The sequence below is a fragment of the Sciurus carolinensis genome, chromosome 17 (genome assembly GCF_902686445.1).
Source record: "Sciurus carolinensis chromosome 17, mSciCar1.2, whole genome shotgun sequence".
In the NCBI taxonomy this organism is placed as follows: domain Eukaryota; kingdom Metazoa; phylum Chordata; class Mammalia; order Rodentia; family Sciuridae; genus Sciurus; species Sciurus carolinensis.
In genome coordinates, this window is record NC_062229.1 from 51,495,966 (window position 1) to 51,522,761 (window position 26,796).

A 26,796-nucleotide genomic window follows, 5' to 3' on the forward strand; every position below is an offset into this window, starting at 1 on the left:
AAAATATCCTATTAGTCACTTTCCATACTACTCAATTTATCACCACCAAAAGCAAATATGCCAATAAGGAAAAAATAATTATAGCAAGAAGTTACCTTTAAATATTTAAAATCTCTTATTTAATCTTAAATAAAGGAGTCTAAAATATTCTACAATATAAAAACAGTCTACTATTCCCAAATCAGTTGGAACTGGCAAAAATTTCATGCAGTAATTTGACAAATCTAAATAGTAAAAAGATGGTTCTGTATATATAAAAGGATTCTCTTAATTGAAGAAAGAGGAGGTTCTCAGTTTAGGTTAACACTAACACTATGAACAAATACAATATTCAAGTCAAGAAAGTGATGAATTGATTAAAAAGTGTACACACCAGAAAGAAAAACAAACAAAATAATTTCAGAAAATACAAAACCATTTAAGGAAGACAAAATTTTAGAAGATAAGGATTAATTCATTTATATCAGTATGCTAAGTGTATTTAATAAAAAGTAACAAGTAGTTTTTCTGCAATGAATATAAACTACACCTTTAAAAATTCTCAAACTGAAACTCATTCGAATTGGAATTTTTAAAATTAATGCATTTTAAAAAAATAAAGAGAACAGTCAAATAGCAACGGTCAAAGAAATTTTTTCTTAATTGAGAGTTCCAAAATTCATTATAAATGTAATATTAGGTCTTGACCTTGCAACGCACATATACATGATCACCCGAACCTATTTTGTCAGATCTTGGTTAAAAACCAGTCAAACAAAACAAAAACAAACCACCTCCTAACTTTACCAGAATTTGTTGCTCAAAACTATAAAGATATCCCCTGATATATGGAAACAATCTTTAATGGAGTTTAAATAGGAAGTTCAGGTATGAGCCTTGATATCTTCCAGTAATTTCTGTATAAAAATTGAGATGAGAGGCACATAGATCAGTATACACAAGAAAATAGTTTATTCTTTTGGTACTCTAAGCATATACTGCAGAATCTGGCATAGCTGGCATTCAGTCAACATTGGATGAAAAGGGAAGTGTAAAAGGTAAACAGGGATCTTCAAAGCTAAAGGATTATAGAGGCCTTTGGGCAAAAAGTACTCCCTGTAAAAGAAAAAAAACAATACCTAGTGGCTTTGAGTTTTGGGCAAAAGAACACCTATGCTACCTAGAAAAAAGGGTCGAAAACCAAGAACTGATAAAGGATTTTTTTCTGATGGCAGAAATGACTGACCTCATTCCTTCTAACCAATAAAAGAGACAGAAAAAGAAAGCAGTTTCTACAAGTCCAAGGCAAAACAGGCTTTCATATAACTCACACATTAAAAATGGTTAATCAGAGGCAGAGCTCAATGGAACAAAATGGTAGTCTAGTTCTCTAAAAATTGAAGTGGGAAAAAATATAAGTCAATGCTAATGCTGAACTTTATAATTTTTTATTATTTAATTGAAATTTCCATATAACAAAGGATATCTACTAACAGATCATGGCATCAAGTCTTAGAAAATAAAGGGAAGCCTAATTTTAAAAGACAGAATTTAATAATGTGTGAACAGTATGCTCTGCATTCCAAACAGTTAAAACCTCGAAACCCTGAATTTCCTATTCTGCTTAAACAGTAAAAGGTTATCATGAAAGAAAAATATTTAAGTTTTTTACACTACCTTTTTCTGTGCTCCCATTTATTTTAGGTAAGAAGTCATCAACTTGTATCCCTAGGATTAAGACAGTACATCATTGCCTGATCAGAGAAAGTAATATTTTAAGTATTACACTTGGTCTCAAGTGTAATCATGGCATTTTGTATTCCTATTCACATTAAGACTGTACAGAACACTTTATTTTTATAAGAAGGGTTCAATATGCTATTTTCCATTAATTCAGGCTTGGTGGCCTTCCAATGAACCTCAAAAGAAAAAGGATCCTACTGTTCATGGATTTAAGTAAAACTTCTCAGATGCAGAAATTTCATTATCTCAAGGACTAAACAATGGTGCCCACTGGTGGCAATCCAGTATATTTTAAAAGGAAATTTTCTAAGAGTGTAGCTATTTTATACCTAATATGTAAAAGATTGCTTACAGAAAACAAGAACCTAATATGAAATAGTAAACAAAGTCAAAAGTTTAATAATGATAAAATTTAGCTTTAAACAAGAAATTTGGATGACACCTACCTAAGCTGCTGCATTCTTTAAGAGTTTTCTCCTGAAGATGTTCTAACCGTACTGTAAATAAAAGTCCAAGAAAAAGATATTTCACAGACAAAAAGAAAAAAAAAAAAATCAAATCAAAAGAATGTCTATGTTAGCTAACTTACCTTGTAAAGCTGTTAGCCTTTCATTGGTGAAGTCATTATCAGCTTGCAAAGCTTCTATTTTTGCCTGGAGCTCCTGTTCTTTTTCTTCCATTTCGTCTATTTTATGTTGTAATTCTTTCTTCTCAGCTTGTCCCTTCTGTTGGATCTCCTCTTGTCTTCCCTCTGCTACCTGTGGAAGGAAGAAGAAGATTCAAATCTGATGTTGTTTTAAGAGGCCTAAGCCAGGACTGCCTTTATTCAACTTCTAAGGAATGTACATGAAATTATAGAATGTATTTATAATGCCAATTTTTCTAAACCAGCAAAGACGATAGACAAAGACCTAATGTCAAAAGTGATCTGCATTGGGTTCACTCCTTCGTAATAGCACTTAAGAGAAAACCTTGTAGCAAGCAAGCAGTCTCCTTAGATGTAGAGATAAAGGGTCAAAATGAAAAACTCTTATTTTCACTCTACCGACCGAGCTATCTCCCCAGCCCCTTTTTTTAACTTTTTTTGGTGGTGCTAGGGATTGGACCCAGGAGCTCACACATGCTAGGCAGGTGATCTACCACTGAGCTACATCCCCAGCCCCAAAACACCACATTTTAAAGTGGGAAGTAATGTAGATCAGTAGGAGAGTGCTTGCTTAACATGCACACACAAGGTCTTGGGTTCAATCTATAGAAAGAGTAATGGAATAAAAATAAAATGATTATAGGTTAAACAACCACACAGAAGAGAGGTTATGTGTTGGTCTTCTCTAATAAATTCATATCTTCCTGGCACTCCATTCATGGTTTGAATTATATTAATATGGGTCTTCACTAACTTAGTTATAAAGAATTCATTCATTCATTTTACAGTACTGGGGATTGAACCCCGGGAACTTCACCACGGAGTTACATCTCCAGTCTTTTTTATTTTTATGTTTGAGATGGTGTTTTGTTAAGTTGCCCAGACTGGCTTCAAACTTGATATCCTCTTGCCTCAAACTCCCAAGTGCCTGGTTCAGATATTAGATTTCAAAGGACCAATTAGACATTACTCTATGATCTGATCTATCCTTCTCCTAAATGTCCCACAGCTATAGGGAATGGCAGTGGAAGCAGAATCAACTGCATTCCTGAAGGTTAGCAGGGGTCAAGCAGGCTATTCTAAGATTTGTCTGGGCTTGTTCCAGTACTAAATAGCTGGGCCCTACCTTTGGAATAGGATAGAAAAAAGTAGTTTCAGGTTAAACAAAACAAAACAAAACCCTGAATATCTTAGGTTTTGTTGATTTTCATTTACTTCCTCTTGTATATCAAAAGATGCCAATTGTGAGGCACTGACTCATGTTCATCCTGAGGAAATACATTAGTTTTTACAGGCTTTTGATTACCTATGGTCATAGCGATTGAGCTAAATAGAATAGAAGCATCTTATTTTACAACTATTCATCAATATCTAAACTTTCAAGCTATTCAGTGTGGTACAGACTATTAGCTTAACATGCTTTCAGACTGAATAAGTACATACCTTTAATTTATCAGATAAATCTTTAATCTCATTAACTGCTCCATTATATTTATTGGCTAATTCTCTTAATTCTTCCTGAGTCCGCTCATTCATTTCTTTCAGGTGGGTACATTCATCTTCAGTATTACTCAGACTTCGCTGCAATTCAAATTCACAGGCAATTTCTTTTGAATAAATGTACATTTATTATTTAGCATTCCTTCTAAATTCAATTTGTAAAAAATATAACGGGTTATTCCAAATCAACATATTTCCTGAACTTTATATAAAGCTGAGTTAAATAACACAAGGATTTTAATTTTTACTGCAGGTACATATTAAAACAATAAACAACTAAGAATTAAAAGCAAATGTTGGGGGAAGAGGGGACACTTTAATTACACCTTTTTAGCTATACTGGGGATTTAACCCAGAGGTGCTAAACCACTGAGCCACATCCCCAGCCCATTTTTTGTATTTTATTTAGAGACAGGATCTCACTGAGTTTCTTAGGGTCTCTGTAAGTTGCTGAGGCTGGTTCTGAACTCAGAATCCTCCTGCCTCAGCCTCCGGAGCCACTAGGATTACAGGCATCTGCCACTGCATCCAGCTAAGCCTGTAAATTCTTTAAGTAAGTTTAGTAATATGCAGGAATTAATAAAAATATGAGAAGATAGCAACTTCCATTGCTTATTAAAGGAATTAAGTAACAATGAATTAGGCACTCTGGGATAAGGTCATTACAGAAATTACTCCTATGCTAAGGGTATGTTACTATTTAGTTTACGATGGACATTTTAACCAAACTGAGAGATAATTTCTGTGTTAATTATAACACGGAATAGTAAGACCCATATTATGAATTGAGTTTTTTTTTTTTCCCTAATGTAATGAGAAAAAAAAGGATATATGTATTCTATATAGACACTTTTTTCTTTTTTTTTGAACCTAGAGCTCTATCAGTGAGCTGCACTCTTAGCCCTGAGAATCACATTTTGATTGCTCCTAAAAGACCCAGGAAGTGGCTTGGAAATTTTCTCTTTGAACTTCCAAAGTACAAAACTCAATTTTCCTCTCTAGAGGATGTGTAAAGTAGGAACATGTATGTAAGTTCTTGGTCTTACAGTGACCAAGAAAAAAACAAAATCTTATACCAGGAAATCAAATCCCTAAAACATATCAAGGTCCATTATATGGAGGCTGAATCCTCATCAGCATGCAAACGGTAAGATTCTCTGGTTAGGTTTTTTGTTTGTCTGAATCAGGGACTGAATCCAGGGACTGAACCAATGAGCCACATCCCCAACCTTTTTTATATATTTTACTTAGAGACAGGGCCTCACTAAATTGCTGAGACTGGCTTTGAATTTGCCATCCTCCTGTCTCAGCCTCCCAAATTGCTGGGATTACAGGTGTGTTCAACTGCACCCAGCTGGTTAGGCTTTTATTTCCTTAGCCACTGACTTAGGACCATAAGCACGGGAACTCACATGTATGTTGAGAACTCCTGTCAATAGCATACCTATTCTTCCTCATTCACAGACTGAAAATATTTCCTAACTACACAATAATACCTAAATTTAAAAGGGCCTGGAATTTTTAAAGTTAAAAAAAACAAAAAAACAAAAAAAAAAAAACCATACTACTACTTGATATTTTTAAAAGTGAAATACCTCAACTTCTGAAAGTTTTCTAACCACTTCAATTTTCTCCTGAAGAACCCGCCTCAGGGACTCTTTGGCTGTTGTCTCATAGTTGTGTTTATCTTCCTGTAATGCTATTAGTTCCTTCCGTAAACTATCTTCTGTCTGATTCTAGAATTAAAAAAATTTACAATTATAGCAAAGTTATTTTTTAAAAAGTTTTTACCATTTGAAAAAACTAAACACATTATGATGCTTTTTAAATTCTGTGTTAAAGTACCTCCAAACACAAACAATGCTGGCCCTGTATTAACTGAAGCTATATTTGAAAGTTGCATCAGTAAATTATGCCTTGACAAATATGTTAATTTCTGCTTCCAATAGAAAAAAAAAAAAAACAAAGGCAATTGAGAATTTTTCTCAAATATGTAAAATTAATTACTCTTACATTTGTCATATTCTCTGCAAGTCACCATATATTTACTTTTTAGAAAAAAATAATTACCTTCAAAAACACCAAGTATTTTGAGGCAAATGTATTATCTTCTGGTAAAAGAACACATTATTTTCCATCATGTTTTGGCAAGAAACAATACACACAAAAGAAACCCTAAATTAATCCAAATCTCTAGAGCAAACTTCTAATTTATGGAGTGTGAGGGGAGTTAGAAAAATGTTTTGCAATAGAAAAAAGACAGAGTTGTACACTGACATTCATTATACAATTCTTTCTACTTTCAGGTAAGTTTGATATTTCTCATGACAAAAGAATACTGAAAATGTACAAAAGTTTTAGCATATACTCAAAATAACAAAAAAATGAAGTTAAAGCTGTATTTTAAAAAAACATGCATTTTTCTTTATTTAATAGATTAAGTACCTACTTTGGAGCATGCCTGTAATTGGTTTCCCATAACTTCTAACCGTGATAAGAGTCTATCTTCATCTATTAAAGCCTGTTGAAGAAAAATTAAATATAAATAAAATCCCAGAGTAATTACAAAACAACCTGTATATCAAAAAGGTTCTACAGTCATCAAAATAAACAAAATTATAAAACTGTCCACATCCACTGTTAGTCCTAACTTTTCAACACCTCAGTTTGCTCCCCTCCCACCCCTGCACTGTACTAGAGATTGAACCCAGGTGTGTTCTCTAGCACTGAGCTACACCCCCAGTCCTTTTCATTTAAAAAAAATTTTTAATTTATGTATTTTTGGTACTGGGGATTGAACCCAGGATACCTCAGCCACTAAGCCACATCCCTAGCCTTTTTTTTTTTTTTTTGGTATCAGGGATTGAACCTGGGGTGCTTAACTACTGAGCCACAGTCTCAGTCCTTTTTTTTTTTTTGCGGTGCTGGGGTTTGAACCCAGGGCCTTGTGCTTATGAGGCAAGCACTCTACCAACTGAGCTAAATCCCCAGCCCCAGCCTTTTTTATATTTTATTTTGAGACAGGGTCTTGTGAAGTTATTTAGAGCCTAAGTGGCTGAGGCTGACCTCAAACTTTCAATCCTCCTGCCTCAGTCTCCCAAATCACTAGGATTACAGGTCTGCACCACCATGCTCGGCCAGAACTATTTTTATTTTGAGACAGAGTCTTGCTAACTTTAACACTGAATTTTTGATCTTCCTGGCTCAGGCTCCTAAGTCACTGAGATTCCAAGCATGTGCTGCCGTTCCTCGCACAATACCTGTTCTTTAGTTAGAAAGTAACTCTCCCCACTTTTTTGGTGGTACTGGGGATTGAACCCAGGGTCTCATACATACTAGGTAAGCACTCTACTACTAAGCAACATGGGCAGCCCCCTTTGCCTTTTAAAAAAAAAAAAGACCAGGCGTTCAGGTCTTTTCCCTGACTACATGTCACTTAGCAGAAATTAATGTGCCCAAAATGAACTGAATCCACCAAATACTGGTTCCATGCAACTAAGAGGTCAAGGAATTACATTTAGCAGCTCCAAAGGAATATTTTACAAAGAAAGATATTGGTAAGCAAAGTCTGATCCCTGATTTTTAGTTGTAGATTTACACCTTTGTTTTATTTATTTATTTTTACATGGTGCAGAAGATCAAGCCCAGTGCCTCACATGTGCTACGCAAGCCCTACAACCCCAGCCCCCTCTTTGCCTTAGTTTACTATAAAATTTTTGTTTTAGTTCATCCAACACCTAAGAAATATTAAGTTGTTTAAATGCTTCTTGAACATAAAGGCCACTGGAATACCTGCCAACTGGTATCTGAAGCCTCTTGGGTGATGGCTAGTAGCCGCTGAAGTGTGGCTAACTTCTGTTCCAACATCTGTTCCCGATGTAAGGCCTCCTAATATTATAAAAATCACAAAAGATATTCTAATAAACTCGGTATGATTCCTTTGAAGAATAATCAATCTTCAGTACTCTTGAATATATTCTTATATTCCTCTTGATATATTTCAAAGTATTTAAAACTTGATAATCCTTTTTAAAAATCCTTTTAAACATATATATGCCATATATTTCAGCTTTATCTGCTGAGCTCTATCTAAGTTAGAAGTACTCCAGTTGCAACCTCCCCGTCAACAGAACACATCACTTACTTATTTTTGTTTTATTTTTTCTAATTTGGAAAATGATTTGTAAAAAACACAGACTTGAAAAAGCTAACAAGTCTTTTAGGTTTGCATTACACACACAAACACACACGCACATGAAACATGCATATACCTCAGAACAAACTGATTCCAAACTAAGAAAAATTAATCTGATCAGAAGATTACTTTGCCATGGCTTAACTGCACAATATGATGTCTAAAATAGTAATAGCTTTTACATTTTCCCTCTTAAACATGTTATTAAATGTGTGTGTGTGCGTGTGTGTGTGTGTGTGTGTGTGTGCGTGTGTGTGTGTGTGTGTGTTTAAAGAAAGAGGCCACTTTACTCTCATACTCTTGCATTTTCAGGTGTTCTGGTCTTTTCCCTGACTACATGTCACTTAGCAGAAATTAATGTGCCCAAAATGAATTGAATCGATCAAACACTCGTTACATGCAATTAGGAGGTCAAGGAGTTACATTTAGCAGCTCAAAAGGAATATTTTACAAAGAAAGATATTGGTAAGCAAAGTCTGATCCCTAGGTGACTTGTTAACATTTGATAGCTGTTAATAAGGTGGGCCTCCTTCACAAGAAGTCAAGGTGAAATGCTCAGCATTTAGTTTCCACTTTGGCACATTTAGGTGTTCTTTTCCTGTCATTATACAAAGAACAGGTACTATCCTACTGGTTTTGAGCCACCTCAATAGAAAAGTATATGCTTTAAACATAGTATTTGAGGTTTAAAGCATGAATTTATTGCTCTTCATATCCTTGATAAATAATGATTAGGGAAAATCTGGCCTAATTAGAGTTATAAGTACTTTGTTTTAAAAGTCATACCAACTCAGAATGCATATTAAAACAGTTTACATTTAAAAGAGACTATTTGCCATGTTTAAGCTCCTAAAACATTCATAATATCCAGGAAAGTTTAAAGATGCAAAATGTTTTACTAAAAAATAAAACCAACAACCAACCACCGTTTAAAAATTTACCTCCACTAGATGGTGTAATTTTTCCACTTACCCTTTAATTCCATTAGTTTCTTAATTCTATGAACCACATTTTAACAGAAATGTAGTATTTCCAGGAATGATATTTTTAATTCTATGGCATAAAATGCATCTATTCCAAAAGGTCCACAATTTATATTAGAACTCTAGTAGTTCAACAAGGATGTATACAGAAAAGACTGTGCGGTGTGATTTAAACAATTCGAAGTGGATGTTCAAAGAACAAACAAAAGTTTAAAAGGTTGAGTAAGGGCATGAGAGTTTCAGCCCATGGTGGCTAATAACAACAGTGTATAGCTTTGGGAAAATATAAATATATTTATATATTTCTCATAAAAAATGAAGTGTACACCAAATTAATCTCAAAGTTTTCTTCTACCTCTAATAAGGACAGCTACATCAAATTCAGGTGCCTTCCTACTGAATGGTAAATGACTACTGACATTTATGGTATATATTCTTTTTTTTTTTTTTTTAACTTTTGGGATTAATTTTTATTTGGTATTTATGGCATACATTCTATGTGCCAGGCACTGTTCTAAGTGCTTTAGGTGAATTAATTCACATATTCTTCACAATTTGGCAAGGCAATATTGTTCTACTCATTTCCAAGCTGCAGAAAACGAGGTTCAAAAGTTTTAAACAACTTTCCCAGCAGATGAGAAATTAAAGTCAGGGATGGAATCTAGGAAATCTGGTTAGACTGCAGATGTGCAAAACTATTTTCTATGCACTAGTACATTATGCCTGATGGAAGACAAGATCTAACAAATGCATTCATTATTTTCTGTTCATTTTCACAGATGTGTACATTCTTAATTGATGTGGAACTGGTCTCAGTGATTGAGTCTTATAAATGAAGGAACCCAGAATCACTCGTTTGATTCTATAATTTTAAACAAAAGACAACTGAAGGCCTACAAAGGTAAAATAACTCACCAAAAGAAACAATTAACTGAGTAGCAGAATCAAGATAAATACTTCAACCTCTAACCTCCTAATCAGGGTTTTCCTTAACTATGTTCTCTCACCATAGTCCTGCCCAAATCTACATAAACCAGGTTAAAAGAACAAAACAAAACAACTACTAGCTGGCTTTTTAGAGATTTGAATTACTCTTTAAATATGGCATTAACTGCTTCAGGAGACCATTCCAAGTATCTAAAGTGCTAGAATGGAACTTAGGTACAACAGTGTTAAATAATTACGTGGTATTAACATTATTAAGCATCCCAAAATACAACAATATTATTATCAAGGTCTAATTTTATTTAAAAGTCCTCTATAGATAAAATAAAAATTTGGAATTTCTTCATATTGAAGAAAAAATTTTTTTCTCTTATACAGGAACGTCTGTTCTCTAAGTTTAACAATTAACTTTTTTTTTCTTCATAAGACCTATTTTTAATCCTTTGTTCTTCTTTGAAAAGATAATTCCTTGGTACTTGTATCCAGCCAACACTTTTTTATCCTGTATCTGCAAACTGGCAAAATAAAATCTAAGTTGTTTAATGCTACTTCTAAAGACTAAGAATTCTCAAAATTTACTTTTACCTGTAGATACTGAGAAAGCTGGAATAATTCCTGAGAATACATACTTGGAGTGTTAGCAGCAACCTAGAAAAAGAAGTGAGTATCAATAGTCACAGAAAACACTTCCTAAAAGACATTAAAGACACACCAAAAAAAAAAAAAAAAGAAAAAAACATAATAAAAAAGACCAATCCCTTGAAAATGTATATTTATTTAAATACGCACATAAATTTCTTTTTCAAATTAATTAAGCACCTTAGTGCTCAAAATATTTCTGCCCTATGTCCAGAATTTCTAAATGGTATTAAATGCTCACTAGTCTAAAATGTACAAGCATGGTGGTACAAAAAGTGCTATTCATGAAAACATTTCTTGATAAGCTGAATCACAAATTTATAGTACGAAGGCCATCTAGTATTTTCTTAATCTAGATATACCTCTTAAATCAATAGATCCACATACTTTCCCTTAAAATTCATCATTAAATAGTTCTTTAATATGACAACAACTCACGATTCATTTAGAAGTAACCACCTTCAAAATGCTATTTGGGGTAGGGAGGGCAACATGAAATCTAACAGTGGTCAATGGTCAGAGATAATGAAAACAGTTTTGCCTTTTTTTTTTTTTTTCTTTTAACTATAAATAGGTTTTCTGGAAAAGACAGAAAATAATGGTGTTTAGTCTTAGTTTTGTTTTTGTTGTACTGGGATTGAACCCAGAGCCTCTTGTATGTCAGGCAAGCACTCTATTACTGAGCTAATCCCCAACTCTAATAAAGGTGTTTAAACACTACAAATCAGTCAAACTGCTTAGAATTCAAGAGTATTAGAAGAGGTACTTTCTAGAAGGGGTTTTTCAAGGCTATGGAACATATACACTTTTTTTTTTTTTTTTTTTTAATGGTGGTACTGGGGATTGAACCCAGAGATAATTTTCTACTGAGCTTTATCCCCAGGCCTTTTTTAAATTTAGAGACAGGGTCTCACTAAGTTACTAAACCTGGCCTCAAACTTGTGATCTTTGTATCTCCGCCTCCGGACTTGCTGGGATTACAGACGAGCACCACTGCACAGCCTGACAAGGTTGCGGAATACAAAACCAAGGCTTTAAAAAAAAAAAAAGAAGAGCACCTAAATGGTTGCTATAATATTTACCCACATCCTCAACACTAATAAGCACTGTGTTAACTGATTAATGATATTAATCATTAAGCACAGAAAGTATATTTTTATTAATATGATGACTAAAAGAGTTGGCATTATTTTATAAAGTTAGTCCTAGATCAGCAAGACCATTATTTACTTCTGAAATAATTTTTTGGAATTGCAGAAGTTGATTAACCTTTTTTATTTCTAAAAAAGAATCTAAGAGACAACATCGGTCTCACGTAGGCATTTGCTCTTCATCCAAATGGAAGAAAAAATGCAAAATATTTCCCCTCAGTAGTTTATTGCACTAAGAAAACAATATCCACATTTATGTTAAATGATTAAAAAGATGTTTTATTTGGGGTTTTTTGTTTGCTTTTTTAATGCTCTTTACCAATGATAGCATTATTTCTTAATAGAAAAAAGAATGTTTTTCTAGCAAGCAATTAATGCAGTTTCTGATCAGATTTTGTTAAAACTAACCTTCAATGATAATAAAGGAATAAATTCATATTTTTGTGCTACTTCCCTATAGGGATTAATGTTGAGTAAACTAACTGGGTAGGACACTTCAACAAATATCTAGACAAAACTGATTCAGAATAAAAAGCTAACATTTCTTATTTTTGGTTAAGAGCAAAACAGGCACTCTTAGTCTGCACAGTCGATAGTTCACTAGAAATTACAAGGGTTTTTTCCAAAGAAACATTCATCCTAAATTCTTCAGATACTGAAGATCAGAAGATTACATTAACTGTATAGTTACAAGCAATCTATATGTTTTATTGTAGAACAGAAATTTCTAGGTAGAGCATATTAAAAACAAACATTTTAAAAGCAATCCAAATGCATCAGTTTAGAAAAAAATAATCATTAGCAACTTACTTTGTCAACAGGACTTGGTAATGGAGCATGGATGACACTGAAAAGTAAAATTTAGAATTTTTATCTAATTTCCTGACAAAAGAGGAAACAGAGCATGACAGTCCTAGAATATCTTAAACCACAAAATTGATACATTTGCTCTCATATAATTAAAAGAATGTGAAACTTTCAATCCTTCAAAATGGATGAAATCCTTAGAAAATAAAATACATATTAAAATTTCCTTTTAAAACATTAATGTATTTCTAAAAACAAATTTGCAAAATCGAAATGTATTAAATGTTCTTTGAGAATTCACTACTTATTGAGGGCTATGGTGAATTCCTTCATTTTTATATATAAAAAAAAAAAAGTGCTATTTAAATCATCCTTTTTTTTTTTTTTTTGCGGTGCTGGGGATCGAACCCAGGGCCTTGTGCTTGCAAGGCAAGCACTCTACCGACTGAGTTATCTCCCCAGCCCTAAATCATCCATTTTGAATTGTGTAACATAGAACTTATTTTAAAATTAAAACACTCCTATATGGAAAGTTTTAAAAAGTAAAGTTCAACCAAAAAGAAAAGCTGTAATATGAAAACTTGTTCCAGTAAAGAACAACTATAAATGATCATAACAGTAGCACTATTCTCTGCCTAGCCACTTACATGTATGTAAGAAATGGAACGCAGAATATTATTTTAAAACAAAGCATTAAGTCAGACACAATGGTACATGCCTGTAAACCCAGTGACTCTGAAGGCTAAGGTAAGACAATTGCAAGCTTGAGGTCAGCTTCAGCAACTTAGCGAAACCCTGTCCCCAGCCCCCCACCCCCCACCCCCCCAAAAAAAGACTGGGAATATAACTTAGTGGTAAAATGCCCCTGGATTCAATCCCCAGGTACTACCCTCCACCCCACCCCACATACACACAAAATGGAAAAATAAATAAAAACATGGCATTAATTGGTACTAGTTTCATTTTTGGCCTGATAAAAAATTATTGACAGGTAATATAGTACCAGGTAAACATGTAGGCTCCGAAACTGTACTATATAGGTTCAAATTCTGGGTCTACTTACTAGCTGAAAGGCACATTGCCTATCAAGATAGGTCTTAGCTTCCTTGTCCATAAAATGGAGGTAATTATAAAACCAATCCCATATGGTTATTTTGAGTATTAAATGTGTTAACATAAATAAAGAACTTATAACAGTGCCTAATATACAGCAGCAATCAATCATTATGACCACTCCCTGTTTTACAATGCTTAATAACATACTGTATGTGAGATGAGAGTGGGTAATGGGACACAGAGCAAGGCTGCCACCCACCTACTGGTTGCTAATCACTCCACATCTTAGAAGCCACTCCAGAGTAAGAGCCAGCTTAAAACCTGACTAGGAAAAGTTCTGATTCCTCTGGCTAATCATGTGTAACAAACTAAGAAACTGATATGGCATGATTTATAAAATAGAATATTAAGTACCAGCATCCACCTCCCTTCTGAGTACCCATGATATCCTATATAGACTTTGCTGAACATACATACTCCTTTACCATACTTCTTTGATTACACACCTGCGTCTCAGGAACTATTATCAATTCACCTGTGCATCCCCACAGGATCTAACAAAGCTGGTGCCTAGTGAAGGTTTAAAAAAGTTATGTAAAATTTAAGTTTTTTACTTTCACTCTATAAAACTACAACAGGCATTTCAAACACATGTATTTTTCTTGATTATATAAGTGATACATATTATGAAAATATGTGAAATCATGAAGAAAAAAAATTATCATGCCAGTATCCAGAGATAATAATTTTGAATATATATATATATCCTTTTCTCTTCAGATATGTGCATATAGAAAACCACTTAATAATGTCTAAATGGAAGCAAAAAATATTAACAAGAATTTTTAAAATCAGTTTTCCCAGTGACCCAAGTTCAAATTCTTCTGTTCCCATGAATATCTGGTTAACAAATGAAAGGCTAGAAAATCCTAGCATCACAAACAAACAAAAAAAAAAGGTTAAACATCCAACACACATTCGATAAATGATATTTGTATCTTAACTACCTTGGATATGGTGTACTTGGAGTTCTTTAAAAATCTACATGCATACAAAAAGTAGAAAAAGGGAATGTAGAAAATGAAAACTGTTATTTAATGTTTGGATAATGGGATCATAAGTTATTTCTCTTCCTTTCTTTCTCATTTCTTTTTTGTACTGGGGTTGAACCCTGTCATACTTTATCACTGAGCTACATCCACAGGCTTTTGTTTATTCATTTATTTTCTGAGACAGGGTTCCACTAAGATGCTTAGGGTCTTGATAAGTGGCTGAGGCTGGCTTTGAACTTGAGATCCTCCTGCCTCAGCTTCCTGAGTTGCTGGGATAACAATGCTGGTGCCACTGGCCCAGCACTTCTCCATCTCTTATCATTTGAAAATTATTTGTGTAATATAACAAAAATGAAGAAAGAAAAAAGTTAGCCTTCTGAGAATCACCTAATGAAGACCTTAAAAGCACTAAATGGTATTTACACAGTGGACTTAAACTTTAGGCATTCTAGTATACCTCAAACCATATGTATTGCTAACAAAAAATTAGATTATAATAACAGAAACAGGTAATGTTTATTGTGGATTTATTATATGCCAGGTAATACACTAAGCTTTTTAAAAGTACACAATCCTCATAATCCCCCTAATTCTTGCTCCGTAGGCACTATTATCATCTTCACGTATCAAATGAGAAAAATGAGGCCCAACTAAATCACAAAACAAGTCATGTCAGGCTTTGAACTAGACTATCCACTTCTAAAGACTATTCCATTCTTCTCCCAGCTCTAGAGAATTGTCTATTCAAAACTCATTTTCTGCAAATGGATGAAGTTGGAGAATATCATGCTAAGTGAGATAAGTCAATCCCAAAAAACCAAAGGACAAATGATCTCTCTGATAAGCGGATAATGATACATAATGGGGATGTAGGCAAGAATGGAGGAAGGATGGATTGAATAGAGGAAAAAGAGGGGTGGGGGGAAGGAAAAAATAACAGAATGAGACAAACATCATTACCCTATGTACATGTATGATTACACAAATGGTATGACTCTACTTCATGCACAACCAGAGAAACAAGTTGTACCCCATTTGTTTACAATGAATCAAAATAAATAAATTATTTTAAAAAATTCATTTTCTTCAGAAAGTCAGTCCAATTATATAAAATGAAATTTATAGCAAAATTTTGAATGGTGCTAATATTTAAAACATAAGGAAAGTCAAACAATGAGAAGACAGGGACGGAGGTTAAAAGGTCTGGGGAAACAAAAAGGATAGGGACACAAGTCATGAAATCAGACTTTGAAAAAACTTCATATGCTCTATTAGCTGGATCCTGAGAAAAGATTAACTCCTTATGCATCTGCCCAAAGTTTTCAACTCTATGAAAGAAAAATGTCTTTATCAAATACAAATATCAAATTCTTTAAAAAGCCATATATCATTTGTTGACTATTTCTAAAACCAAAACTCTGGACCCATAATAAAAGCTGTTACATTAAATTTCCTAAAATGCACTGTAATTTTAATCCATTAATTTAAAATAGGAAATAATGCTTTAAAGTAAAAATGCTTACAATTTTTTTTTGTTTTGTTTCAACTATCTTAAAAAAAAAAAGGTAGCTTCTACTGATGCACAAAGAATGTGATACTGGGACTGGGGAGATAGCTCAGTCGGTAGAGCGCTTGCCTTGCAAGCACAAGGCCCTGGGTTCGATCCCCAGCACCCAAAAAAAAAAAAAAAAAAAAAAAAAAAAAAGAATGTGATACTAATGAAAGAAAGCACAGACTATCACAATAATGGGAAGGCCTCTGCTTCATTTTCCCAACTCAATATTCTTAAACTCTAGGCATTGTGATGTAACCCAAACCAAACTGCTAATAAAAAAATAGGTTATGATAGAAACAGTTTTTGCAGGGGACAGGGGCACTGGATTGAACCCAGGGGCACTTTATCACTGATATTTATCCCCATCCCACCCACCCCTTTTTTTTTTTGAGACAGGATCTTGCTAAATTGCCCAGATTGTCCTTGAATTTGTGATTCCCCTGTCTCAGTTTCCCAAACTGCTGGGATTATAAGCATGTACCACCTCAGAAACAGAAACGGCTGGCCAGAAACAGTCTTCCATGGACAGAAAATATTGAGCATAGAAAAAAGCTTCTACCATATTCAAGGTTTTTCCCCAATTAAAAAAATTTTAAGTTTAAATATTGCTTAATTTCCTTCAACACTGCATAATGTTAATCTGAAAAGCACAAGATCAAAGTGAACTTATATTTACATTTTAAAATTTACATTTTATGAGGAACCTTTACGTTGCTTTAGAGAAGACAGAAATATAACACTGGGAAAAAACTTCTAAAAACTCCCAGCAAAATAAGCTACTAACTATATTATCATCATCAAGATCCTATAAGATGATGACACTGCTGTTAACTTCAGAGGCAATCACAGTTTAAGAAGCTTTTTCTTAAATGAAAATCAAAGGAAGATGTTATCATTCACCAAAAACTAACACATTCTAAACATTGTGAAAAGTAACTAATTATCCTTCCGCATATAAACTGTAAAGTTACATTTGGAAACAAAATAACCTTTGCCTCATACATTATTATTTACTCGAATTGCAAGTAATGGAAAAAGCAAGTATACTTCAAAAAGCATTATGTCAATTTTGTAATGATGATATTTACAAAATTATACAATAATCCTGAAGTATTAGCATTATATCATCATCTAATATTATTATCCAAAGTAATTAATCCAAAAACTTCACAGCACTAAATTATACTCACTCTGAGCGGAGCCGGGCTTCCATACCATCTGGTAGAAAAAGTTTTATTGTGGAAACAATACACCCATGGGTAACTGGTTGAAACAAACAAATAACATGAAATAATTGTTTAAAAATATAAAACTTTGTACCTCTCATATCTAAATGTATATTTTATTCTTAAAAGCAATAACTTCTGGGAAAAATAAATCTGGAGATTTAATGACAATATTTATTACCCAGGAGAAATATCCCTGTCCATAATGAACCACAATTTTAAGGAAGAATTACAGATAGAATTATTACAAAAAGTATCCTATCTTCCAATTCCATAAATAAATAAATGGTCAGATGAATATATGTAAATGCAACTCAAGAGGGAAAAGACACTTTTGCCCCATCTACCAACATCAAACTTGGTTTTACTCTCCTTTAAAACATAATCTTTATTCCTAATTCTCCTGTCCTTGACCACACCTCACACAATGCTAAAATTCTACACAATATAGTTAAGAACACGCCATTTTATCCTTCATTTTATGGGCAAGAAAACCAAGACTGTTACCGGCAGTCAAGGCAAGGGAACCTGCCTGGATTCCAGCTGGCCAGGTTCAGCTGTCCACATAAGAAATAGGTAACGGATGAAAAAAGAATTTCTCTTTCATTCCCCTATTTCTTATGCAAGCAGGTAGCCAATCCTGTCAGATTCACTTGGTTTGGCTGATTACATGACCTCGGACACGTGAAAGTACTGCCACAATTCTATGGGAGTAAACATATAAGAGGTGCTTGCTAAACTCACAGAGGAGGTTTTTCAGTTCAGTTTAAAAATTTTACTTATTTATTTTTTGGTGTGGTACTGGGGATTGAACTCAAAGGTATTCTACCATGGAGTTACATCTCCAGTTCTTTTTATTTTGAGACAGGTTTCCCTAAATTGCCAAGTTGGATTCCAACTTATAGTCCTCCTGGCTCCAGTCTCCCAAATCACTGAGATTACAGGTGTGCACCACCAAGACCAATTGTTTTGTTTTCTTGATAGTTGTTTCTTCCTCTACCTCCAGCATCTTTTTATAACATCATACCATTCTGTGGGCAACTTCACATCATTGTTTTTTAATTTCTCCTTTTCCTACTGAAGACTTCGAAATATAAACCCACCCCAACAGCACTTGTACAGAGCTTCTTTGCATGTAGATTTTATAGGGGAAAAAATGTTTTTTTAATTTAAAGACTATTTTTTTAAAAATTTTCCTATTCCCCAGATACTGCACTTTCCAGGGTCTAATTAATTATCTAGTTCATCAGACTCTGGTTAAAAACTAATGTGGGCTGGTAAAAATATACTACATAAATAGAGGAGTGACAGTTATGTTGACTGTATACATTTGCCAAACTTCACTGAATTGTATACATAAAATTGATGTGTAAATAAATTATACTTCAATATAACTGATTTTAAAGAACAGAGCTGGGGCTGGGCTGTAGCTCAGTGGCAGAGCTCTTGCCTAACATGTGTAAGGCCCTGGATTCGATCCTTAACACCACATAAAAATAAACAGAATCAGGTAGGCTTGTCCATCTAGAATTACAATTAAAAAATAAACAAACACTGAAATCAACAAAATTGAAACAAAAGAAACAATACAAAAAATTGACAAAATAAATAGTTGGTTCTTCGAAAAAATAAACAAAATTGATAAACCTTTAGCCACACTAACAAAGAGAAGACGAGAGAAAACCCAAATCACTAAAATTCGGAATGAACAAGGAAATATCACAACAGACACGACTGAAATACAAAACATAATTAGAAGTTATTTTGAAAATCTATACTCCAACAAAATAGAAAATTTCGAAGACATCAACAGGTTTCTAGAGACATATAAATTGCCTAAACTGAACGAGGAGGACATACACAATTTAAATAGATCAATTTCAAGTAATGAAATAGAAGAAGTCATCAAAAGCCTACCAACAAAGAAAAGTCCAGGACCAGATGGGTTCTCAGCCGAGTTCTACAAAACCTTTAAAGAAGAGCTCATTCCAATACTTCTCAAAGTATTCCATAAAATAGAAGAGGAGGGAACCCTCCCAAACTCATTCTATGAAGCCAATATTACCCTGATACCTAAACCAGACAGAGACACATCGAGGAAAGAAAATTTCAGACCAATATCCTTAATGAACATCGACGCAAAAATTCTCAACAAAATTTTAGCAAATCGCATACAAAAACATATTAAAAAGATAGTGCACCATGATCAAGTGGGTTTCATCCCAGGAATGCAAGGTTGGTTCAACATCAGGAAATCAATAAATGTCATTCACCATATCAATAGACTTAAAGTCAAGAATCACATGATTATTTCAATAGATGCAGAAAAAGCATTTTATAAAATACAGCATCCCTTCATGCTCAAAACACTAGAAAAAATAGGGATAGTGGGAATATTCCTTAACATTGTAAAGGCCATCTACGCTAAGCCCATGGCTAATATCATTCTAAATGGTGAAAAATTGAAAGCATTCCCCCTAAAAACTGGAACAAGGCAGGGATGCCCTCTTTCACCACTCCTTTTCAATATCGTCCTTGAAACTCTAGCCAGAGCAATTAGACAGACCAAAGAAATTAAAGGGATACAAATAGGAAAAGAAGAACTCAAACTATCCCTATTTGCTGATGATATGATTATATACTTAGAGGAACCAGGAAATTCCACCAGAAAACTTTTAGATCTCATAAAGTGAATTCAGTAAGGTAGCGGGATATAAGATCAATGCACATAAATCTAAGGCATTTTTATACATAAGTGATGAATCTTCAGAAAGGAAAATTAGGAAAACTACCCCATTCACAATAGCATCGAAAAAAATAAAATACTTGGGAATCAATCTCACAAAAGAGGTGAAAGACCTCTACAATGAGAACTACAGAACACTAAAGAAAGAAATTCAAGAAAACCTTAGAAGATGGAAAGATCTCCCATGTTCTTGGATAGGAAGAATTAATATTGTCAAAATGGCCATACTACCAAAAGTGCTATACAGATTCAAGGCAATTCCAATTAAAATCCCAATGATGTACCTTACAGAAATAGAGCAAGAAATTATGAAATTCATCTGGAAGAATAAAAAACCACAATAGCTAAAGCAATCCTTGGCAGAAAGAGTGAAGCAGGGGGTATCGCAATACCAGATCTTCAACTCTACTACAAAGCAATAGTAACAAAAACGGCATGGTATTGGTACCAAAATAGAAAGGTGGATCCATGGTACAGAATAGAGGACACGGACACAAACCCAAATAAATACAATTTTCTCATACTAGACAAAGGGGCCAAAAATATGCAATGGAGAAAAGATAGCCTCTTCAACAAATGGTGCTGGGAGAATTGGAAATCCATATGCAACAGAATGAAACTAAACCCATATCTCTCACCATGCACGAAACTAAACTCAAAATCGATTAAGGACCTTGGAATCAGACCAGAGACCTTGCATCTTATAGAAGAAAAAGTAGGTCCAGAGTTTCAACATGTCGGCTTAGGACCAGACTTCCTCAACAGAACTCCCACAGCACAAGAAATAAAAGCAAGAATCAATAACTGGGATAGATTCAAACTAAAAAGCTTTCTCTCAGCAAAGGAAACTATCAGCAATGCAAACAAAGAGCCTACAGAGTGGGAGAAAATCTTTGCCAATCATATTTCAGACAGAGCACTAATCTCCAGAATCTATAAAGAACTCAAAAAACTCTACACCAAGAATGCAAATAATCCAATCGACAAATGGGCTAAGGAAATGAATAGACACTTCACAGAAGATCTACAAGCAATCAACAAACATATGGAAAAATGTTCAACATCTCTAGTAATAAGAGAAATGCAAATCAAAACCACCCTAAGATTCCATCTCACCCCAATTAGAATGGCAATTATCAAGAACACAAGCAACAACAGGTGTTGGCGAGGATGTGGGGAGAAAGGTACACTCATACATTGCTGGTGGGGCTGCAAACTAGCAGTGTGGAGACTCCTTAGAAAACTTGGAATGGAACCACCATTTGACCCAGCTATCCCACTCCTTGGCCTATACCCAAAGGACTGAAAATCAGCATATTACAGAGATACAGCCACATCAATGTTCATAGCTGCTCAGTTCACAATAGCCAGATTGTGGAACCAACCTAGATGTCCTTCAATTGATGAATGGATAAAGAAACTGTGGTAGATACATACAATGGAATATTACTCAGCCATAAAGAATGATAAAATTATGGCATTTGCAGGCAAATGGATGAAATTGGAGAATATCATGCTAAGTGAGATAAGTCAATCTCAAAAAACCAAAGGACGAATGATATCGCTAATAAGTGGATGATGACGACACATAATGGGGGGTGGGAGGGGTTAGTGTTAGGGTTAGAGTTAGGGTTAGGGAGAGGGGCAAGAATGGAGGAAGGAAGGACTCTATAGAGGGAAAAGAGGGGTGGGAGGGGTGGGAGGGAAGGGAAAAAATAACAGAATGAATCAAACAACATTACCCTATGTAAATTTATGATTACAAAAATGGTATGCCTTTACGCCATGTACAAACAGAGAAACAACATGTATCCCATTTGTTTACAATTAAAAAAAGAAAAAAAAAAGAACAGAGCTAATGCATTTGAGGATAACTTATTGGATGACAACATCAAGACAATATTACAAACATGAAGTAATATGACTACCATCTAGAAATGTACCTTCAACTTAAGGAATTCAGTGCAGTTTATTCAATATTGATCTTCATTAACTGATTATACAACAAATGCTAAACACAGATCAAAAATCATCTCCCAGCCACTGGGGAGGCTGAGGCAGGAGGATCTTGAGTTCAATACCAGCCTCAGTAAAAAGTGAGGCACTAAGCAACTCAGTGAGACCATGTCTCTAAAATAAAAAATATAAAATAGGGCTGGGGATGTAGCTCAGTGGTCAAGGGTCCCTGGGAGTTCAATCCCTGGTACCTGGCTCCCCAAATAATCTATTGGACAGTCTTTTCCTTTTTCATACATTTATTTATTTTTTTCACTACGGAGGATTAAACTTAGGGTACTCTACCACTAAGCTATATTCTCAAACCTATGTATTTTTTATTTTGAAATAGAGTCTTGCAAAGTTGCTCAGGCTGGCCTGAACTTGCTATCCTCCTGCCTCAGTCTTCTGTTTTTTAAAACAATACCACTTGAAAAAGGAGACCACAGACTTTGGAGCACTTTTTCTTTCCTTTGTAGCACTGGGAACTGAACCGAGAGGTGCTCTACCACAGAGCTATATCCCCAGCCCTTTATATTTTATTTTGAGGCAGGGCCTAGCTAAGGTGCTGATGCTGATCTTGAACTTGAGTCCTCCTGCCTCATCCTCCTGACTAGCTGGGATTACAGGTGTATGCCCACCTGCCTAAGACAGCAACCACAGTCATGAGCTGTATCACTCCTTCCTTTCTGGCTTCATCCTCTATCCTGCTATCATAGACGTCCTGTAGTAAAGCAAAGCTGCCTGCACTCTCCACATACTTTACTTTCATAACCCCATGGCTTTTAGACAAACTATCCCTCCTGACAGTGATGTCCTTTGTTCCCTTGCCTAAATGACCAAATATTACTTATTCTCAAGGCTCACACTTTCTAATTCTTTCACCGAAGACCCAGTCTCCTATATTTGCTTTTTGTAACACTTAAGCACACTGCATTGTAAATATTTATCATTTATACATCTGCCATCTCACCAATTAGATTCAACTCTTTGAAGGCAGCAAAGATTTGCTGCTTTTCACTTTTTAAACCTTTGTCCTTAGCAGAGTCATTTGGTACAAAGTAGATATTTAATAAATGCTTACTATGTCAAAGAACATATTAATGCTTATAGTTCCCATTACTTAGGGATAAAGATGTTTCTTACTTTGAGGACCATAGGGCTTATCATCATTTATAAGAACTACTAGCCTCTTCCTCTCCCTGACAGAAGACAGGGAAGGGATGGATTTATCCCAGCTTTATGGTTTCACCAGAGATTTACTATAAATAGCTTACAATATATATATGAGTACAATATAAGATGAAGATCCAATAAAAACTACATTTTATCAATATATTTAAATGGTTATTGCAATTTTTTTAATACAGGAACTAGTTACAAATAAAACTATAGTGCCAGAACTGATAAATGATATATTACATCAGGAATTCTGTTGCTCAGATAGATCACCCTGAAGTTCAGCAAATAGACTGATGCATAAATCTATGAGGTAAACCAAGGGCTAATACTGGCTGGGCAGAACAGGAATGCTGCCGTGTCAGAGGCAGTTAAAAGAAAGACCATGTTTGGCTAAGCTGACAACCTAGTCTATCCAATTCTGCCTTTGAAAAGATCTCATGTCAACTAGATCTACAGACACATAGAAATGTTAGCTATCTTTTTGATTTTCAACAGCAAAGTATTTAAATAGCTTCCCAAGAGGGTAAAGGGCCACTAGAACAGTGCCATATTAAATATACATGTGTAGTTATAAGACATATGCAGATTTCAGAAATGTTAAAAACATGAAAAACAGTGTGTCTGAACTGAGAAAACAAGGTCTCTGGATGCACAATCTGTACTTGCCTATTATAGTTATGAGGCTATTAAATATCAGAATAATACAAGTGCTAACTGCCACTTGTCTGTTTTTTCCCCTATGTTATTTTATTATACATACCACCAATTTTGCTCGTGAGTTAACATATTTACTTTGTGTATACACCCAGCTTTTTTTACTGCCTCTTTACACAAACACCATTTTGATGACTCATGTTCACTTTGGTAAGTTTAAAACTGTTAAGAATCCCTGGACTCCATGGAATACAGAAACTCAGAGGTTATGTTGTAGTCTGGCCCTATCTTCAATCCTATATGGAGTAAGAAGGCCAATACTACTTTATACTTAGGAATAGTTTGAAAGATTTCTTAAAATGATAGGTAGCAATAGGAAGGATGATGAATAAGACCATAAAAACCTGAGGAACATTTAAAAAAAAAATCAAGACCTGTATCAGAGGCATAAACATTTCTAGACTGGGGAATTATTTGCATAAACTGCCTTTAGACTATAAGATAAATAGTTAAAACTTTCAATCATGACTTTTTTTTTTGCTGTATAGAGCTTCTAAGTCATAGATTTTTTTTCTCTCATTCTGTCTTCACTTATGAGGTGTAGTGCAGCTATCAGAAGGTTTTCCTTCTTCAACTACTTGTTTACCTCAGGTAAAATTCTTATTTTTCTTTTACTAGTGCTGGGGATATAACCCAGGGCCTCATGCACGCTAGGCAAGCAACCCACCACTGAGTTACAAACCCAGAAGCCTCAGGTATACTTCTTATAGGAAAGGAGGCTAACTGCTTTATCCTTTCTCTTTATTTACCTGTTTTCAGAATGATAAAGTGTTTTCCTAAGTTTTTCCAAAGGTAATAAAACCCTTTTATTTTCCTTTTTAGTACCATTGCAAGCACCTTGATTTGAACATATTTGATATATTTCAAATCACTGCTGTTATTATTGTTTGATGCTCCAATTATCCATCTTTGACAAGCAGGGACTCACTTGTGATAATTTCTAGAAGCCCTTTTGATGAGTCCAGGATTCTTAGATGGCTTCATTGCTTTATGATATGAAAAACCTTCTAGACTCAGAGTCAACTATTTCTCCAAAGAATTTTGGTTCTATCCAGTTGGGAGAAGGAGTCCTTTCTCTAAATATAGGGATTCGTTTACTACTTTATTTCTCTGAGGATACCATAGAGTGGTATTGTGCGTTGATCTATTTTTTGTCCATGGGGAGTAGTGTATCTCTGGTTTCACCTATTTACTCAATAAGTATTCACTGAGGGATTTACTTGACCTGCTGATAAACAGTCCAATTTAACCTTTGAAACTAAACTCTGGGAGTAAAACTTTGGTTTACCAAGAAATGGAAAAAACAAAAACAAAAACAAAAACAAAAAAAAACCACTAAGAGTCTGCTGGCTACAAAGCAATATTCTGGGAATAATGGTAAAAACCAAGATGATTATGACAGCTAGATCCCTGACTGTGTGGAGATTTCAATATAGTAAGAATAAACTAATAATGCCTAATATAAAATGAAAGCAGGTGATGAGGGAGGACCATATAGGTTATAAGAAGTACCAACTACCATGGGCATTTGGAATGGGCAAGGGCAAAGAAAGAGTAAAAAAGGAAAAAAATTAAAATAGAATAAAATTCAAAAGCTGGAAATGGAAGGAAAGGCAGAGAAAATGCCCTGAACAAAGAAAAAGAAGTGGGAGAGTATACATGTAAGGAGAGTAGTTGGAAGAAACTGGAGATAGGATGTAAAGAAACTACATTTCAGGCTAGGGTTGTGGCTCAGTGGTAGAGTGCTTGCCTAGCATGTGTGAGGCACTGGGTTCAATTCTCAATGCCACATGTAAAAAAATGAATAAAATAAAGATCTATCAACATCTAAAAAAGAAACTACATTTCAAGGTCCTCTAGTGCCAACCCTCAAAGAAAACATACGTGTTAATGACTTATAATGAACCATGTCAATAGTTATTTTTATGCTGTTTTATAGATGAGGTGACTAGGGAAAAAGAGGCCAAGGTAATTTCCCTGAGATCAGACCTTTGATTAAAGGCAGTGCTAAGATTTAAAAGAATCTTTTCCGCATACCATCTTCTAAATAACCCTGCTTAGCATATTTAAGGGGAGTGATGGGAAAAAAAAAATCAAAAGATTGAAATGAGTACATTTTTAAGGGCCTCAAGTGTACAAGTAAGCGTTTCAGACTTTATTTGTGGCATAGCTTCTCAAAGCAGGAAAGAAGACATAAATAAAGTTGTGAAAGAAGAATATCCTAGACCAGGTGGGCAGAGTATGGTGGCCAGAAGTGGGAAGACCCTGTAACACTCTGGGGTGGCAACAGAAAAAAACGGAAGTTGTAGGGAAAGGAGGGAAATGATTGAGATAACAAGGCTGTTAGAGGTAAGTAAGACAGGATTCAGAAAAGATGCCAAGAGTTTGAGCTAGAGTGGGCGAATGAAGGAATAATAAAAGACATTGGGAAGTCAGTAGAATACTCTGGTTTGAAGAGGAAATTAAGTTTTGTACAAAGTTACTATACGACAATAGGAGGACATTCAAGAGAAAACAGTAAGTAGACATCGGGAGTACAGGTTCTGAGCCACCAAGAAAGGTTTCACAGCAGACAAGGTAATGAGGGAAATTAGGACTTGAGGACAGGGGAAAGCATTCAAAACAGTCGATGTTAAGAATCTATTTGAGGGCTGGGGAGATAGCTCAGCTGGTAGAGTGCTT

At 34.6% G+C, this 26,796-nt stretch overlaps 1 protein-coding gene across 33 annotated transcripts in view; it reads right to left on the reverse strand.

Moving 5' to 3' along the window:
- Window positions 1-26,796, reverse strand: part of Slmap (sarcolemma associated protein) — a 147,266-nt gene that overhangs the window by 51,172 nt on the left and 69,298 nt on the right. For 13 of the 33 annotated variants that reach the window (XM_047530314.1, XM_047530297.1, XM_047530308.1 and 10 more), the window contains exons 4-13: window positions 17,442-17,514; window positions 12,592-12,628; window positions 10,577-10,639; window positions 7,661-7,756; window positions 6,318-6,389; window positions 5,464-5,604; window positions 3,812-3,949; window positions 2,312-2,480; window positions 2,169-2,219; window positions 1,657-1,707 (exon numbers count right to left, since the gene is read on the reverse strand). In XM_047530314.1, the coding sequence (XP_047386270.1) occupies window positions 1,657-1,707; window positions 2,169-2,219; window positions 2,312-2,480; window positions 3,812-3,949; window positions 5,464-5,604; window positions 6,318-6,389; window positions 7,661-7,756; window positions 10,577-10,639; window positions 12,592-12,628; window positions 17,442-17,514 (891 nt within the window). The remainder of the gene's footprint in view (window positions 1-1,656; window positions 1,708-2,168; window positions 2,220-2,311; window positions 2,481-3,811; window positions 3,950-5,463; window positions 5,605-6,317; window positions 6,390-7,660; window positions 7,757-10,576; window positions 10,640-12,591; window positions 12,629-17,441; window positions 17,515-26,796) is intronic. The other 20 variants (XM_047530320.1, XM_047530322.1, XM_047530311.1 and 17 more) reach the window with 3 other exon arrangements.